Below are 19,124 nucleotides of genomic sequence, written 5' to 3'. Positions count from 1 at the left end.
TTCTCACGATCATCTTAAATCTTACTATGGTTACTATGCATATACTGGAAGTCAGATGATGACGAAACAGTCAGAGAGAGACGAAACAGAAAGATGATTGGCTGGATACAGTGGCTCACTATACTGTAATCCCAGCACTTGGGAGGCCAAGGCAGGTGGACTGCCTGAGCTCAGTGGTTCGAGACCAGCATGAGCCAGAGCGAGACCTCATCTCTAAAAATAGCCAAGCATTGTGGGGGGTGCCTGTAGTCCCAGCTACCTACTTGGGAGGCTGAGGCAAGAGAATCGCTTAACTCCAGGAGTTTGAGGTTGCCACAGCACTCTACCAAGGGTAACGAACTGAGACTCTGTCTCAAAAAAAAAAAAACACAAACAAAAAAAAAAACAGAAATATGATTGAATAAAAAGAGAGAAATACCCAGAAACGCATACAAGATAGACCAAGAGGTGGGTAAGAGGACAGAAAAGAAAAGGGAGATGGGATAGTGGGTCGGTTGGACTTAGGAAGGGGCAACTGAAAAAAACTGTCAGAGCAAAATGTGAGTGTATTGATCTCTTAGTGGCAGTATTATGGGTAATTTTTATGTTCTTCATTTTCCTTATATACTTTTCAATAATGAAAAAATGTTACTTGTTTATTAAAAGTAATAAAAAGAATGCAACTATTAAGGCTAACTTTCATAAAAATTTGGGTTACTTTTTAGACTTACATAACTTTCTCTTGGTTTGTAAATAAGATATCAAAGATAAAAGTTCTTACAAAGTCCTAATGAAGACAGTAAATAATATATACATTTTTCAGCAAACCCAATTTTTCGTTAGCCCAGTAGTTCATGATGGTATACACACACACACACATACACACAGAGAGATACTAATCAACCAGTAATTCCTTATAAACAGACTTCTTAAAAACCTTCATTAACTTGAGATTAAAGCATTAAAGACAAACTGGCAATGTTATTTTTCAGAGTCTTACCATCCACTTTCTTAGTCACACAACTAAGCCAGGTGTAAACTAAAAGTATGATTCAAAGGTCACATTCCAATTTGTAAGAAAAACTGATGAGAATTTTTCCTACAAAAGACAAGTTTAAGTCACCAATTGTTACACTAAATGTTTGCTAATTTTCCCTTAAATAATATTGAACTTCACTGCCAACTTGTTATTTTCATACCTCTGAAGAGCTTTCATTATTGACATCCACTGTATTTATAGGAGCTGCTGATGAATCTAAATCAGAACCTTGAGAGCCAACTCTCCCAGGAGTCTGAAACACAAACAGAAGAGGGAAAAAAAATCAGAGCAAATATTAACAATATATTTATAAGCCATTTAATAATCTAAACCTTTGCACGTGAGATAAGTGGATGTCTTCACAATAACAAATAGTACTAAGATTATCCTTTATGGAAAACTGTACCTAATAACTATATGAGGACTTGTACGTGCATTCTCTCAGTTTAAATTATTTTTATATATACAATGCTTTACGGTCTTCAAGTGACCTGCACAAAACATCTTATTTAATCATCATGACATCTCTAAGACAGGCAAAGTATACGCTACCTCTACTGAGGAGAAAACAGATTTAAAGCAGCTAAGTGACTTGCTCATAATTATACTGTTAACAAAAATCAGAAAGAAGCAGAACTAAAATGAGGACCTTTTATTTTGTTCTGTTTTGGAGACAGTCTCGCTTTGTCACCCTCACCTCACGGCAACCTCAAACACTTAAGCTCAAGTGTTCCTCTTGCCTCAGCCTCCCAAGTAGCTGGGATTACAGATGCCCACTATACCGCCTGTCTAGTTTTTTTGACATGAGGTCTTGCTCTTGCTCAGGCTGGTCTCGAACTTGTGAGCTCAGACAATCCACCCACCTCGGCCTCCCAGAATGCTAGGATTACACACCTGAACCTAAATGAGGATCTTTTAATTCCTCTTGTGCTGCTCTCTTTACTACACAAAACTAAAACTACAATGATTCAAAGGGTGCAAAAACAGCCAATAAAGCCCAAACTATCTAGTCACCCCTTATCTACCACTCAGTTTGACCCCAATACGTGGTATGACACCACCAAGACACATTTCAGAGGGTTAAAGATCTTTTAATTCCCCTGCAACATTGATCATATAACATTACCATTCGTTAATATTTTAGTGTCCCTTTAAAAGAATTTCAAATCTCATAAAAAAACTGGACAAAAAGAGATTTAGAGCACAAAAACTGATGCAATAATTCTCATCAAAAATATATATGGTACATGCATTACCCACATTTTACACCAGAGAGAACCAAGGCATAGAGATTAAGTAACTTGCCCAAAGTCATATGGTTAATGAATGGAAGAAAGGATTTTAATTCGAGCAGGGTGGTTCTTAACCACTGACTGACAGCGCTTCTCTGCTAGACATCATGAAATGCCCCTCAAGTACCTAAGACTGAAAACTACTCAGCACACATGTATGTCACTACTAAAATTCAAACTAAATGCCAAATAGAAATGAACTGTTAACAATTTTGAATTCATCAACCCAAATGATTTATAAAAACAACGTAAGATGGAAAAATTTACAGTATAATTATAAATAAAAACTATAGACAAAAATCATAAAAATATTACCAACACAAATAATAATTAATTTCCATAGCAAGACAGTACAAGAGGTTTGGTTTTTAGTTTTTCAGTTTTTGTTTTCACTACACTTTTTTTCAGAATTTTAGATCCATACTTAAATTATCTTTTATGTTGAAAAAAGTTTTCTGTTAAAGATAAGCAAACTTATCCAACTGAGTAACCAACATTCCTTTGATTTCTTTTTTCATTATGCAGATACTTTGCTCGTTTATTTAAAGGCATACCTCATTTTATAGTGTGCGGCTTTATTGTGCTTCACAGATCCTGTACTTTCTACAAGGCCTTACATCAACACTGCACCAAGCAGGTATATCAGTGCTGTTTTTCCAAAAGCTTATGCTGATTTTGTGTCTCTGGGTCCTATTTTGTAATTTTCATAACATTTCACACTTTTTCATTTGTTTTACATCTGTTACAGTGATCTGTGATTAGTGATCTTTGATGTGACTATCGTTTGCAGCACCAGGAACCATGCCCACATAAGAGGCGAAACTTAATTGATAAATGCTATGTGTGTTCTGATTTCTCCACCTACCACAGCCATTCCCCAGTCTCTCTCCCTCTCCTTGGGCCTCCCTTACTCACTGAGACATGATAACATTAAAATTAGGCCAACTGGTCGCCCTACAGTGACCTCTAAGTGGGCAAATAAAAGAAAGTCTCAGTTCTCTCACTTTAAAACTCAAAACCTCAAGATTGCATTATCGTACACAGCTATGATTTAATAAAAATAAAATAAAATAAAACCTTGCCGAGTGCAGTGGCTCACGCCTGTAATCCTAGCACCCTAGGAGGTCAAGGCAAGTAGACTGCTTGAGCTCACGAGTTCAAGACCAGCCTGAACAAAAGTGAGACCCCACCGTCTCTACTAAAATAGAAAAATTGAGGCAAGAGGAACTCTTGAGCCCGAGTTAGAGGTGTCTGTGAGCTATGATGCCATGGCACTCTACCCAGGATGACAGCTGGAGACGCTGTCTCAAAAAAAAAAAATCCTAAAGATGATTAAGCTTAGTGGGGAAGACATATTGAAAGCTGAGAAGGACTGAAAGCTAGGCCAAGTTGTGAAGCAAAGAAGTTCTTGAAGGAAATTAAAAGTGCTACTCCAGTGAACACACAAATGTTAAGACCCTAAAATGGTCTTTTACTGCTGCAATGAATTAAGTTTAGTGGTCTGAAAAGAAGATAAAATCAGCCACAACATTCCCTTAAGTTAAAGTCTAATCCAGGGCAAGAGGCCCTTTCTCTCCAATCCTATGAAGCCTGAGCGAGGTGAGAAAACTGCAGAAGGAAAGTCTTGACACAGAGGTCAGTTAAGAAGATTTAAGAAAGGACACCGTCCCCATAACAAAGAGTACAAAGCGAAGCAGCAAGTGCTGCTGGAGAAGCTGCAGCAAGTTACCCAGAAAATTTAGCTAAGATAACTGATAAAGGAGGCAACACCAAACAACAGATTTTCAATGTAGACAAAGCAGCCTTCTGTTGGAAGAAGATGCCGTCTAGAACTCCCATAGCTACAGAAAAGTTAATGCCTACCTGTAAAGCTTCAAAGCACAGGCTGACTCTTCTGTTTGGGGCTAATGCAGCTGGTGACTCAGTTAAAACCAATACTGATTAACACCATTGTTAAAATCCTAGGGCCCTTAAGGATTATGCTAAATCACTCCGCTTGTGCTCTATAAATAGAACAACAAAGTCTTGATGACAGCATATCTATTTATTTATCTATATCTGTTTATAGTATGGATTAGTGGATATTTTAAGCACATTGTTAAACCTACTGCTAAGAAACAAGACTGCTTTCAAAAGATTACTGTTCATTGACAATGCACCTTGTCACCCAAGAGCTCTGATGGAGATGTATAAAGCCTGTTTGCCCAGGCCTGCTAATATAACATCCATTCTGCAGCCCACGGAACAGCAGTAATTTTGATGTTCAAGTCTTATTATTATATTTAAAAAATACATTTTGTAAGGCTGTAGCTGACATAGATAGTGACTCCTCTTATGGGTCTGGGCACAGTAAATTGAAAACTATCTGGAAAGAATTCACCATTCTAGATGCCATTAAGAACATTTATTATTAATGGAAGAGGTCAAAATATCAATAATAACAAGAGTCATGGATAAATTTAAAGGGTTCAAGACTCCAGTGGAGGAAGCCACGCAGATGAAGTAGAAACAGCAAAGAGTAGAAGAATTAGTTCGTAGAGCACTTTAGTCACACCTTGGAGCCTGAAGATGGACTGAACTGCCGCAATCTCCTGATAAAACTCCAAAGAATGAGGAATTGCTCCTTCTGGATGAGCAAAGAAAGTGGTTTCTTGAGATGGAATCTACTCCTAGTGAAAGATGCTATAAATGTTGAAATGACTACAAAAGATTTAGAATATTACATAAACTTAATTGAAAAACCAGCAGCAGGGTTGGCGCCTGTGGCTCAGTGGGTAGGGCACCAGTCCCATATACTGAAGGTGGCAGGTTCGAACCCAGCCCCAGCCAAACTGCAACAAAAAATAGCCAGGTGTTGTGGAGGGCGCCTGTAGTCCCAGCTATTCGGGAGGCTGAAGCAAGAGAATCACCTAAGCCTAGGAGTTGGAGGTTGCTGTGAGCTGTGACACCACAGCACTCTATCAAAGGCAATAAAGTGAGACTCTGTTCCTTAAAAAAAAAAAAAGAAAACCAGCAGCAGGGTTTGAAAGAACTAAATCCCATTTTATTTTTGTTGTTGTTGTTGTGGTTGTTGAGAAAGAGTCTCACTATGTCACCCGGGGTAGAGTGCAATGGTGTCATAGCTCACAGCAACCTCAAACTCTTGAGCTCCAGCAATTCACTTGCCTCAGCCTCGCAAGTAGCTAGGACTATACAGGCACCCACCACATTGCCCAGCTATCTTTTTGCAATAGTCATTGCTGTTCAGCTGGCCCAGGCCAGGTTCAAACTGGCCACCCTCGATGTATGGGCTGGCACCTCAATTACTGTGCTACAAGTGCCGAGCCTGAATACAATTTTAAATGTAGTTCTACTGTGGATAAAATGCTAGGAAACGGCATCATGTACTACAGAGAAATCTTTCCTGAAAGGAATAGTGAATTGAAGTAAAGTCACAAACTTCAATGTTAAGTTTTATTTTAAGAAATTGCCACAGCCAGTCCTACCTTCAGCAACCACTACCCTGATCAGTCAGCAAACATTAATATCAACTTTCCACAAACAAACCATTTTTTAGCATTTTGTTTCTCTACACGTAATGCTATTACCCACTTAAAAGACTACATATATATAAATAATGTAAACATAATTTTTATATGCACTAGATTGAGAAACAAAAAAATATATATGACTCACTTTATTGCTGCATTTGCTTTATGGCAGTGGTCTACAACCGAACCACAATACCTCTGACGTATGCTTATTACTCTTACATAAATTGGAAAATGGGACAGATAGGAAATAACAACTGGCAATCAAGCTACAGGGAAACTCCCAAACTCCTCTGAAACAAGACTCCCTCAAAGGAGGGTATAAGATTAATTTAAACTCTTATTTTATATTCTGGGTAGAATATTAACCTAGAATGCCAAGGCAACAGTGGGAAAGGAAATTGTATCTTTTTAAGTATCTTTTTAAAAATATCTTTTTAAAAGTACTTATCTTCTTTAGGAGTCTCAGAAGAACTCAGAGTCTGCCTAAAGAATGACAAGGAAGGAACATTACCTTGTATAGATATGTTTTCAATACAGATGACTAGAGACTATCAGAGGCAGACTTCAGAAAGAAGAGACAAGTATCTTAATTACAAGTGACAAAAGGAAACCAAACATTGGTTAGAAACAGAGGGGGTAATAGTTGTATACTATCCACTAAGCAACAATCACATCCTGAGGCTTATCCAAAAGAGGCAGAAAGTGGCAGAATTTCAAATAACACTCTGAAGATAAAGAACACAAAATGAATCTCCAGCCAAAGATAAACAAAATACGAAGCACTAGACACAGTCAGTCTCTATTTACCTGTCATGAACAGGAGACACCACCCAAAATGATGGAATGAGTGGAATGCTTGAACGAGGTGGAGCAAGATGGCAGCCGAGTAACAGCTTCCCTGCAACTGGGCACAGTGAGTCTGGGGAGATAAGACTCCAGGCATCTCTCGCTGGTGGGATCTGCCTATAATCATCGCTTTGAGGATACAGGGAGTGAGCTAGGGACTTCTGGACCCCAAGAGGAAGACAAAAACAGTGGAAAACTGGCAAATGGTTGCATGTGATTGATCAACCTAATCCTGCCGGCAGCCGTTAAGTACAAGCAGCAGTGAGACTGGAAACCAGAAAGGCCTTACCTGTGAACTGTTTTGGTGTTTCTGGACTTGGCACTAAGTTGAACTGCCTTGGGGAGAGCTTGAGCAAGAGTGCAGAGAACTTTGGGCATCGTCTAGGGCTCCAGACTGAGCGGCTGAGCCAGACGGAGCTAATAGTGTTCGGCTGAGGGATGCAGGGAGCAATTGTGAGAGAACTGCCCAGGCAAGTTCCACCCTCAGGGTCCCAGAGCAAGGATCAGGCGGGAGATAGTAACCTAGTGACTAAGCAGCCTAAAGGCGGGAACTGAGCTGCCTTACAGCCTTAACCATCAAGAGCAGAGTGAGACCGGTTTTGGCACACTGGAGCCTTGGGCTGTTGCCCTGGGTAGAGTGCCCTGATGTCACAGCTCACAGCAACCTCAAACTCCCAGGCTTGCCGCCACCCGGACCTACGACACACACCCGCTGGGCCTCCGCATGCCGTGACAAGGAACTACAGGAGCCCCACAACCCTGCGTCCTCCCTCCTGTACCCTCTCGGCCTCAACACTGGCCCGCGCATCTGGCCAGGGACTTTGGTAGCCGCATGCCCTCTGGAGCCCTCCCTGCACCTGCGCAGAGCCCTTCTTCTGGCCAGAGACTGCAGGAGACTTGGGCTCCCTGTGCCGAAGTGACTAGGCACCAGGCACTCCCAGAACCATTCCACCACCTACCGCCCTGTTGCTGGATATGGATGTGTCGCACTCTGAGCTGCTTCCACAACCAGAACTTCCCAGCTGGGGCAGCCCAAGATGAACTACACAGGGCCACTCCCTACAAAGATCCAGCAACAATAGAGGGATCGCGCTGGGGTCTAATCTTGGAGAAACACCTCCCCAACTCTGACTACAGCCAGAGACAACGATGAAAAACAATCATGAGGCGAAATCAACAGAAAAACTCTGGCAATATGAATAATCAGAGTAGATAAACTCACCCAAGGATCAATGGGGCAGACACAGCACAAGATCCCATGCACAAACAAATAGCTGAGATGTCAGAAATCAAATTCAGAATCTGGATAGCAAATAAGATCGAATTAGCATTCCAAGCATTAACCCAAAAGATATCTCAAGAATTCAACGATTTCAAAGACCAAATGACCAAATATTTTGACTCATTGAGACAAGAAGTTGCAGCCCTCAAAGATCTGAGAAACACAGTACAATCCCTCAGTAACAGAACGGAGCAAGCAGAAGAAAGTATTTCTGACATTGAAGACAAAGCTTTTGAACGCTCACAAACTCTCAAAGAGGTAGAGAAACAGATCACTCTATCAGAGAGCTCTGGGATAATTAGAAGAAAACCAATATTCATCTTATAGGGATCCCTGAAAGTGACCAAGAGGCTTCACAAGGCACACAGTCTCTTCTCATGAGATTATGAAGAAGAACTTTCTGGACATGCAGAGAGATTCTTAAATTCAGATAGCAGGCAGTTACACAACTCCAGCACGATTCAACCCAAATAAAACATGCCCTAGACATACCAAAATCAACTTCACTAAAGTTAATATGAAGGAGAAAATTCTCAAAGCAGCCAGATGAAAGAAAACCATCACCTACTAGGGCAAGAGTATTAGATAACTGCAGATCTCTCTGCTGAAAACCTTCAAGCTAGAAGTGGATGGTCATTGACTTTAAATCTCCTAAAACAAAATAACCTTCAACTCAGGATCCTGTACCCAGCTAAACTGAGTTTCATTTATGATGGAGAAATTAAATACTTCACTGCCATTCACATGTAGAAGAACTTTGCCATAACTAAACCAGCTCTCCAAGATATTCTCAGACCTATCTTCCATAAAGTCCAGCGTAATCCTCCACCACAAAAGTAAACCCATCCAGAAAATTTTGATCAAATTCCAACTTCCACAGTCGCAAAAGGATTAAAAATGTTCACCAGTCTCTCGAAAGGCTTATCAATATTCTCAATTAATGTGAATGGTTTAAATTGTCCTCTAAAGAGGCACAGGTTGGCTGACTGGATACAACAACTCAAGTCAGATATCTGCTGCATACAAAAATCGCATCTTACATTAAAAGACAAATATAGACTTAAGGTGAAGGGATGGTCATCTATACTCCAGGCAAATGGAAAGCAGAAAAAAGCAGGCATTGCAATCCTATTCGCAGACACAATAGGCTTTAAACCAACCGAAGTAAGGAAGGATAGGGATGGACACTTCATATTTGTTAAAGGCAATACTCAATATGATGAGAGTTCAATTATTAATATTTACGCACCCAACCAGAATGCACCTCAATTTATAAGAGAAACTCTAACAGACATGAGCCACTTGATCTCGTCCAAATCCATAGTAGTTGGAGATTTTAACACCCCTTTAGCAGTCCTGGATAGATCCTCCAAAAAGAAGCTAAGCAAAGAAATTTCAGATTTAAACTTAACCATTCAACATCTGGACGTAACAGACATCTACAGAACATTTCATCCCAACAAAACTGAATACACATTCTTCTCATCACCCCACAGAACATACTTCAAAATCGACCACATACTAGGCCACAAATCTAACCTCAGCAAATTTAAATTAGAAATTATTCCTTGCATCTTCTCAGACCATCATGGAATAAAAGTTGAACTCAATAACAACAGGAACCTGCATACCCATACAAAAACATGGAAGCTAAACAACCTTATGCTGAAGGGTAGATGGGTTATAGACGAGATTAAGAAGGAAATCAATGGAGGCGGAGCAAGATGGCAGCCGAGTAACAGCTTCCTTGCATCTGGGAACCGTGAGTCTGGGGAGATAGGACTCCAGGCATCTCTGGCTGCTGGGATCTGCCTATCATCACCCCTGAGAGGATACAGGGAGTCAGCGAGAGACTTCTGGAACCCAAGAGAAGGACTAAAACAGTGGAAAACCGGCAAGTGGTCGCGTGAGTTCAATCCGTCTAAACCCACCCGCAACTGTAAGTTTGTAGCAGCCAGACTGCAAACCAGAAAGGCCTTACCTGTGAACTGTTTTGGTGTCTTTGGACTTGGCACTCAGCTGAACTGCCTTGGGGAGAGCCTGAGCAGGAGTGCGAGAACTTTGGCCTTTGTCTGGGGCCCCAGTCTGGGCCGCTGAGCCAGACAGAGCTAATAGTGTTTGGCTCTGGGTCACAGGCAGCCATTGTGAGCTATCTGCCCCGGCAAGCTCCGCCCTCAGGGTCACAGAGCTGGAAATGGGTGGGAGCTGGTAACCCAGCCACAAAGTAGCCTAAGGGTGGGGTCTGAGCCGCCTTGCAGCCCTAACCCTCAGGGGAAGAGGGAGACCAGTTTTGGCACACAGGGTAAGTGGATAGCCACTTCAGCAGTGATTCCAGCGACAAGCACTTCCCTGGGAAAGCTTCTGCTCAGCAACTGAACAAGCGCAAAGTGCCTTTTAAGTGGGTTGAAGAGAGATTTAGGGTGTCTACCTGTTGGGGTTTGAGAAACTAGCAGCCTCCAGTCGTATCAGAACTGTGATTAACATCTCATACCCCAGAAGACCACGTGTTGCCCAGACAATATTCAATAACATATACATACTGCTTTGTTTTTGGTTGTGTTTTTTTTTTTTTTTTGGTTTGGTTGTTTTCCTTGTTTATTTTGAAGTTGTAGATTGTTGTTTTGTTTTTTAAGTTCAACCTTTTCCATACAGATCCTTTTTCTTTCTCAATTTTTCTAGTTTAATTATAATTTCCCATTGCTGCCTATTTCAATACTTAGACCTTCATTTTAGTTAGGGTTTCTACCACTATTATTTGTTTTTTCCAGCCGATTTTATCCCGTAAAGTTTTCTGTTTGCTTGTTTTGGTTTGATTTATAGCATTTTTGTCTTTCCTCTCTACTTGGTGGAGGTGGGGTACTATGTCTGATCAGGTTAGCAAAGAGCTGCTGACTTCAAGGGAACCACCCAACTGGGCATCACCAGAAGGTGGTTTTTTTTTTTAAGGTTGTATCAAAGTACCCTACTATACACCTATATTGCTCTGTCTCCCTCTTTCTGTGCCTCTCTTCTTTTTGTCAATATTCCTTTTACCCACCCCCTCTCCTTTCTCTATTTTTCTTTTTTTTTTTTCTTTTCACTCGGTCCTCCTTTCTTTCATGCCTTTTTTGCTCTTCAACCTTCTCACCCTTCTGGTCCTGTAACCCTTAGTCCACAGGCACGAGAACTTAAAGAGCAAGAGGAAGTGAAAGGAAAATTAGGGCAAGGAAACAGATAAAAGAAATCACTCATGAGGAAGAATCAGCAGAAAACTCCAGGCAACATGAAGAACCAGTCCAGAACAACCCCACCAAGGGACCATGAGGTAGCTACTCCAGAGGATTCCACCTATACAGAAATGTTAGGAATGACAGAAAGGGAATTTAGAATACACATGTTGAAAACAATGAAAGAAATGATGGAAACACTGAAGGAAACTGGACCCACACCTTTCCCCACTCACAAAAATTGATTCAAGATGGATAAAGGACTTAAATTTAAGGCATGAAACAATAAAAATCCTCAAAGAAAGCATAGGAAAAACACTGGAAGAGATTGGCCTGGGGAAAGACTTCATGAAGAAGACTGCCATGGCAATTGCAACCACCACAAAAATAAACAAATGGGACTTCATTAAACTGAAAAGCTTCTGTACAGCTAAGGAGACAATAACTAAAGCAAAGAGACAACCTACACAATGGGAAAGGATATTTGCATATTTTCAATCAGACAAAAGCTTGATAACTAGGATCTATAGAGAACTCAAATTAATCCACATGAATAAAGCCAACAATCCCTTATATCAATGGGCAAGAGATACGAATAGAACTTTCTCTAAAGACGACAGACGAATGGCTAACAAACACATGAAAAAATGTTCATCATCTCTATATATTAGAGAAATGCAAATCAAAACAACCCTGAGATATCATCTAACCCCAGTGAGAATGGCCCACATCACAAAATCTCAAAACTGCAGATGCCGGCGTGGATGTGGAGAGAAGGGAACACTTTTACACTGCTGGTGGGACTGCAAACTAGTACAACATTTTTGGAAGGAAGTATGGAGAAACCTCAAAGCACTCAAGCTAGACCTCCCATTTGATCCTGCAATCCCATTACGGGCATCTACCCAGAAGGAAAGAAATCCTTTTATCATAAGGACACTTGTACTAGACTGTTTATTGCAGCTCAATTTACAATCGCCAAAATGTGGAAACAGCCTAAATGCCCACCAACCCAGGAATGGATTAACAAGTTGTGGTATATGTATACCATGGAATACTATTCAGCCATTAAAAAAATGGAGACTTTACATCCTTCGTATTAACCTGGATAGAAGTGGAAGACATTATTCTTAGTAAAGCATCACAAGAATGGAGAAGCATGAATCCTATGTACTCAATTTTGATATGAGGACAATTAATGACAATTATGGTTATGGGGGGGAAACAGAAAGAGGGAAGGAGGGAGGTCGGTGGGGCCTTGGTGTGTGTTACACTTTATGGGGGCAAGACATGATTGCAAGAGGGACTTTACCTAACAATTGCAATCAGTGTAACCTGGCTTATTGTACCCTCAATGAATCCCCAACAATAAAAAAAAAAAAGAAGGAAATCAACAAATTGAAGGAACAAAACAACAATCAAGACACAAATTACCAGAACCTCTGGGATACTGCAAAAGCATTCTTAAGAGGGAAATTTATAGCACTGCAAGCCTTCCTCAAGAAAACGAAAAGAGAGGAAGTTAATAACTTATGGGACATCTCAAGCAACTAGAAAAGGAAGAATACTCCAACCCCAAACCCAGCAGAATAAAAGAAATAAGCAAAATCAGAGCAGAATTAAATGAAATTGAAAAAAAAGAATTATACAATAGATTATTTAATCCAAAATTGGTTTTTTGAAAAGACCAATAAAATAGATAAACCGTTAGCTAACCTAACCAGAAAAAAAGAGTAAAATCTCTAATTTCATCTATCAGAAATAGTAACAATGAAATAACAACAGACCCCTCAGAAATTCAAAACATACTTAACTAATACTACAAGAAACTCTACTCTCAGAAATATGAAAATCTGAAATAAATCGACTAATAGCTGGAAGTACGCCACCTACCAAGACTTAGCCAGAATGAAGTGAAAATGTTGAACAGGCCTATATCAAGTTCTGAAATAGCATCAACTATATAAAATCTCCCTAAAAAGAAAAGCCCAGGACCAGATGGCTTTACGTCAGAATTCTACCTAACCTATAAAGAAGAACTAGTACCTATATTACTAAACCTCTTCCAAAATATACAAAAAGAAGGAATATTACCCAACACATTCTATGAAGCAAACATCACCTTGATCCCAAAACGAGGAAAAGACCCAACAAGAAAAGAAAATTATAGACCAATATCACTAATGAATATTGATGCTAAAAGACTCAATAAGATCCTAACAAACAGAATCCAACAACACATCAAAAAAATTATACACCACGACCTAGTGGGACTTATCTCAGGGTCTCAAGGCTGGTTCAATATACATAAATCTATAAATGTAATTCAGCACGTAAACAAACTAAAAACTAAGGACCATATGATTCTTTCAATTGATGCAGAAAAAGCTTCTGATAATATCCAGCATCCCTTCATGATCAGAACACTTAAGAAAATTGGTATAGAAGGGACATTTCTTAAACTAATAGAGGCCATCTACAGCAAACCCACAGCCAATATCATATTGAATGGAGTTAAATTGAAATCATTTCCACTTAGATCAGGAACCAGGCAAGGTTGCCCATTGTCTCCATTGTTCTTCAACATTGTAATGGAAGTTTTAGCCATTGCAATTAGGGAAGAAAAGGCAATCAAGGGTATCCACATAGGGTCAGAAAAGGTCAAACTTTCACTCTTCGCAGATGATATGATCGTACATCTGGAAAACACTAGGGATTCTACTACAAAACTTTTAGAAGTGATCAAGGAATACAGCAATGTCTTAGGCTACAAAATCAACACCCATAAATCTGTAGCCTTTATATATACCAAAAATAACCAAGCTGAAAAAACACTCAAGGACTCTATTCCTTTCACAGTAGTGCCAAAGAAGATGAAATATTTTGGAGTATACCTAACAAAGGACGTGAAAGATCTCTACAAAGAGAACTATGAAACTTTAAGAAAAGCAATAGCTGAAGATGTTAACAAATGGAAAAACATACCATGCTCATGACTGGGAAGAATCAACATTGTTAAAATGTCTATACTACCCAAAGCAATATATAATTTTAATGCAATTCCTATTAAAGCTCCATTGTCATATTTTAAAGATCTTGAAAAAATAATATTCGTTTTATATAAAATCAGAAAATACCTCAAATAGCCAAAACATTACTCAGCAATAAAAACACAACAGAAGGAATCACGCTACCAAACCTGAGACTGTACTATAAATCGATAGTGACCATAACAGCATGGTATTGGCACAAAAACAGAGAAGTAGATATCTGGAACAGAATAGAGAACCAAGAGATGAATCCAGCTACTTACCCTTATTTGATCTTTGACAAGCCAATGAAAAACATTCAGTGGGGAAAAGATTCCCTATTTAACAAATGGTGCTGGGTGAACTGGCTGGCAACCTGTAGAAGATTGAAACTGGACCCACACCTTTCACCATTAACTAAGATAGACTCTCACTGGATAAAAGATTTAAACTTAAGACATGAAACTATAAATATACTTGAAGAAAGTGCAGGGAAAACTCTTGAAGGAATCAGCCTACGTGAATATTTTATGAGGAGGACTCCCCAGGCAATTGAAGCAGTATTAAAAATACACTACTGAGACCTGATCAAACTAAAAAGCTTTTGCACAGCCAAGAACATAGTAAGTAAAGCAAACAGACAGCCCTCAGAATGGGAGAAAATATTTGCAGGTTATATCTCCAATAAAGGTCTAATAACCAGAATCCACAGAGAATTCATATGTATTAACAAGTAAAGAACATGTGATCCCATTTCAGGGTGGGCAAGGGACTTGAAGAGAAACTTCTCTAAAGAAGACAGACGCACGATCTACAAACACATGAAAAAAAGCTCATCATCCTTAATCATCAGAGAAATGCAAATCAAAGCTACTTTGAGATATCACCTAACCCCAGTAAGAGTAGCCCACATAACAAAATCCCAAAACCAGAGATGTTGGCGTGGATGTGGAGGAAAGGGCACACTTCTACACTGCTGGTGGGAATGCACACTAATATGTTCCTTCTGGAAGGATGTTTGGAGAATACTTACAGACCTAAAAATAGACCTGCCATTCGATCCTATAATTCCTTTACTAGGTTTATACCCAGAAGACCAAAAATCATAATATAACAAAAAATCACAATATAACCAGAATGTTTATTGCAGCCCAATTCATAATTGCTAAGTCATGGAAGAAGCCCAAGTGCCCACTGACCCACGAATGGACTAGCAAATTGCAGTACATGTATACCATGGAATATTATGCAGCCTTAAAAAAAGATGGAGACTTTACCTCTTTCATGTTTACATGGATGGAGCTGGAACATCTTAGCAAAGTATCTCAGGAATGGAAGAAAAAGTATCCAATGTACTCAGCCCTAGTAGGAAGCTAAATTATAGCTTTCCCATGAAGGCTATAACCCAACTATAGCACAAGACTATGAGGAAAGGGCCAAGGAAGGGCAAGGGAGGGGGGAAGTTAGGGTGATGGTAGGATAATGGGTGAGGCCACACCTATGGTGCATCTTAGAATGAGTACAGGCAAAACCTACTAAAGGCAGAATACAAATGTCTACAGACAATAACTAAAAAAATGCCATGAAGGCTGCGTTGAACAGTTTGATGAGACTATTTTAGATTGTATATGAAACCAGCACATTGTATCCCTTGATTGCACTAATGTACATAGCTATGTTTTAACAATAAAAAAAAAGATTTTGCAACAATTCAACTTGTCATAGTTAATAAATACATTTTTTCTTATGGTAAAAAAAAAAAAAGATAGAATCATAAGGCAGAGTCCATCCTCAGAGAAAACAGGGAAGGTTAATGTCAACTGAATATGTGAGTGAAATACACATGAATTTTGGGAACCATCAATCCAGAGCAATCCCCACTCTAGGCTAATGAGAAAGAAATAGGAAGTAATCCCACCACTGGTAAAATGTTAAAAACCTCAAAATTAACTATGCTTCCTCTTTAGGTTTGAAGATTTCATCAAAAGCATCTCTCTATCTCTTTGTCAGACAAATGGAAACAATGACATACAGAGAAAACTACAAAACTTAATAGTAGGGAACGCTAGATTAACATCAACTTGCTGTAGGCTTTGGTGATTCAAAGTATTTACTTCAACCAAATAAAAACAGATGTCTGCAACAGATATCCTAGATTGTTGGTAATATACAGGATATCCTACATCAGTGGTAATACATAATAAAAAACAGATTCTTATTACCAGCAACTATGAGATCAACATTATAAAGCAGCATTAATCTCTGTAAAAGGTGCTATCAATGAATCAAATACAAGTTTGAGAAAGAACACTACTGAGGGAAAAAGTGTTATCATTGGTTACAGTATGCAATACCTTAAAAAGAAGTATCACTCTGGAAAAAGAATTTATCTGAGCAATCTCCTGAGTCCTTTTCAAGTGTCAGGACCAGAGGGACATTAAAATGAGAGAGCAATCACTTCCTGCTTCCCTCTTGAGTTATATACTCATCTCTTGAAATTGCTAGCTATTGTCACAGGTAGCTATAAATTAACCTAATAATGACACACACCAGACACTGTAACCCCTAGAGATTAACAATGGATAGCCAAACCAACATTATTTCTAAATCAGTGAGAATTCCAACAAACAACTTCATATGAGCCCAAGCCACAGGGCCATTTTTGCCTTTAAAAATCCACTTGTTAACTGCTGCTAATAGGAGTGTATTCAAAGCAACAAGAATCTGTTCCTTTGGGTTGCAGTCCTCACGCATAGCCCAAATAAACTCTCTTATTAGATTAGTTTTGCCTCAGTTTCTCCCTTTTAGGTCAACAAATATCAAAGAAATTTTAACCACCTAAAGTTTCTCTGAAACATATAACTGATCTAATTCAAACCAGTTGTGTATTGAGTATAATTTAAATAATCTTCATGTCAGATTTATAAGTACACTGTGACCATCTAGAACAACTGATAACTATTTCCTCCAATTGTAACTGAAAGTCTTATTCTAATAGCAAAGAATAATAGAAACAAAGCATATAGCAGTATATAGGAAATATTTTATATATGAGTAACAAAATTTTTTCTAATAGCCACCAATATACTCAGGCAAAGCTTCTAAACCCGTAACACACCTCAGCCTCAAACTCTCCAGAAGACTCCATTCTGGAGAAGATAAAGAAGGAAGAGGAAAACTTCAATGGAAAAATTACTCTGAAATCAATTTCACAACGTAATTGCCAGTAAAGATAAAGAACCTAAAATTTCCATCTTCCTTACATTCAAAGCATTAAAAATGACTAAAAAGGTAAGTAGGAACAGTGCTCTGCATGTAGAAAAAAATGTAATATAAGTGCTTAGTACATTGTGCAAATCCCACATCACTCTAGAAAAAAGGTCAAACCAACAAGAACTGAGTCAATGATACATTAGCCTCCCAGGAAAAGGTAAGTTGACTAAAAATAAATTTTCACTTTTACAAAAATGTTTGAAAAAACACTGTTGTAGAATGTTGTTATGGTCTGTACGTATTCCCTACCAATTCATAAGTTAAAATTTAATTACCAGCATAATAGTATCACTGTAAGTTGTAGGAGCTATGCAGGGTGATTAAGTCATGAAAGTGGAGCCCTCATGAATGGAACCAGTGACCTCGTATGAGAGGTCACTGATTCCCTTTGCCCCCTCCGCCATGTCAGCATGCAGCAAGCTGCGCTGTCTTTGAAGCAGAGACCAGCTCATACCACAGGCCAAATCAGCCAGTGTCTTAGTCTCAGACTTTTCAGTCTCCAGAACTGTGAGGAAATGTTTCTTCTTTATAAATTACCCAGGCTTGGATATTTTGTTATAGCAGCAGGAAAGGACTGAGACAGATAATTGTCAATTTTTTTTATTTTTTAAGACAGACTCTCACTTATCACCTGCGCAAGAGTGCCATGGTGTCAGTCTAGCTCACAGAAACCTCAAACTCAAGTGATTCTCCTGCCTCAACATCCCAAGTAGCTGGGACTACAGGCCTCAGCCACAACGCCCTAATTTTTTTTTATTTATGTAGAGTCTAATTTTTCTATTCTTAGTAGAGATGGGGTCTCCCTCTTCCTCAGACTGGTCTTGAACTTCTGAGCTCAAGGTATCCTCCCACGTTGGCCTCCCAGAGTGCTAGGATTATAGGCAGGAGCCCCTGCACTTAACCTACACACCTTATACTTAGCAAAATTATTTCTGAAACTGGAAAGGACACCAGTATCAGAAATCAAATGAAATACAACTTCAAATTAGAGGGGATCTGTATGTATAAGACATAAATGAGAATTTATAAAATATAACTTCTAACATTGACTTTATTACTCTATTTCACCCTCACCCCAAAATAAAAATCAATCAGAAATATTTTCACAAATTCAAAAAGGTTAAAATTCCATCTACTACACGTACATCTTAAGAAAGCAGCTTTAAGTACACTTCTGAGCCTTATACTATAATTTATAACCAAAGATACGATAGGTCCCTCACTACCCCTTTCCTACTATTGAAAGCTGAGAATTTCACATACAGATAAACTAAGAGGCATATTTACAAATTACAAATAATGTTTCATGAAAAATAAAGTTCATGAGGGCAGAGACAAGATAGCTGACTGAATCCAGCTTTCCACAGAGGCTCCTGTCCAGAAGGAGAGTTAAAGGACAGAAATTTAGCAAGTAATTAGAGCTGCGCCAATAGAGAAGGTTGAAGAACACACAGCAACCCTGCTGAGGCAAGCTGTGACCCCAAGGACACAAATAAAAGGTACAAAATCCATCACTAAGCGGACAGGAGTCACCTCCCCCATGAGAACAGCTCAGAGTACCCCATAAACAAACAAGCAGAGTTCAAAAGTCCTCCCACTACACTCCACGGGAGAGACCCTCCAAAAACTGAACCTATCTACCCTA

The 19,124-nt window shown here is 39.2% G+C and overlaps 1 protein-coding gene across 3 annotated transcripts in view; it reads right to left on the bottom strand.

The window, feature by feature from the left end:
* EEA1 (early endosome antigen 1) overlaps positions 1–19,124 on the bottom strand; it is a 178,492-nt gene that overhangs the window by 123,027 nt on the left and 36,341 nt on the right. For 2 of the 3 annotated variants that reach the window (XM_053584482.1, XM_053584480.1), the window contains exon 2: positions 1,179–1,271. In XM_053584482.1, the coding sequence (XP_053440457.1) occupies positions 1,179–1,271 (93 nt within the window). Of the gene's footprint in view, positions 1–1,178; positions 1,273–19,124 lie in introns of those variants that run through there. The other variant, XM_053584484.1, reaches the window with a different exon arrangement.

The sequence above is a fragment of the Nycticebus coucang genome, chromosome 3 (assembly GCF_027406575.1).
Source record: "Nycticebus coucang isolate mNycCou1 chromosome 3, mNycCou1.pri, whole genome shotgun sequence".
Taxonomy (NCBI): domain Eukaryota; kingdom Metazoa; phylum Chordata; class Mammalia; order Primates; family Lorisidae; genus Nycticebus; species Nycticebus coucang.
The sequence above is the reverse complement of the archived record's forward strand: the minus strand, read 5'-3'. Positions and strand labels throughout refer to the sequence as shown.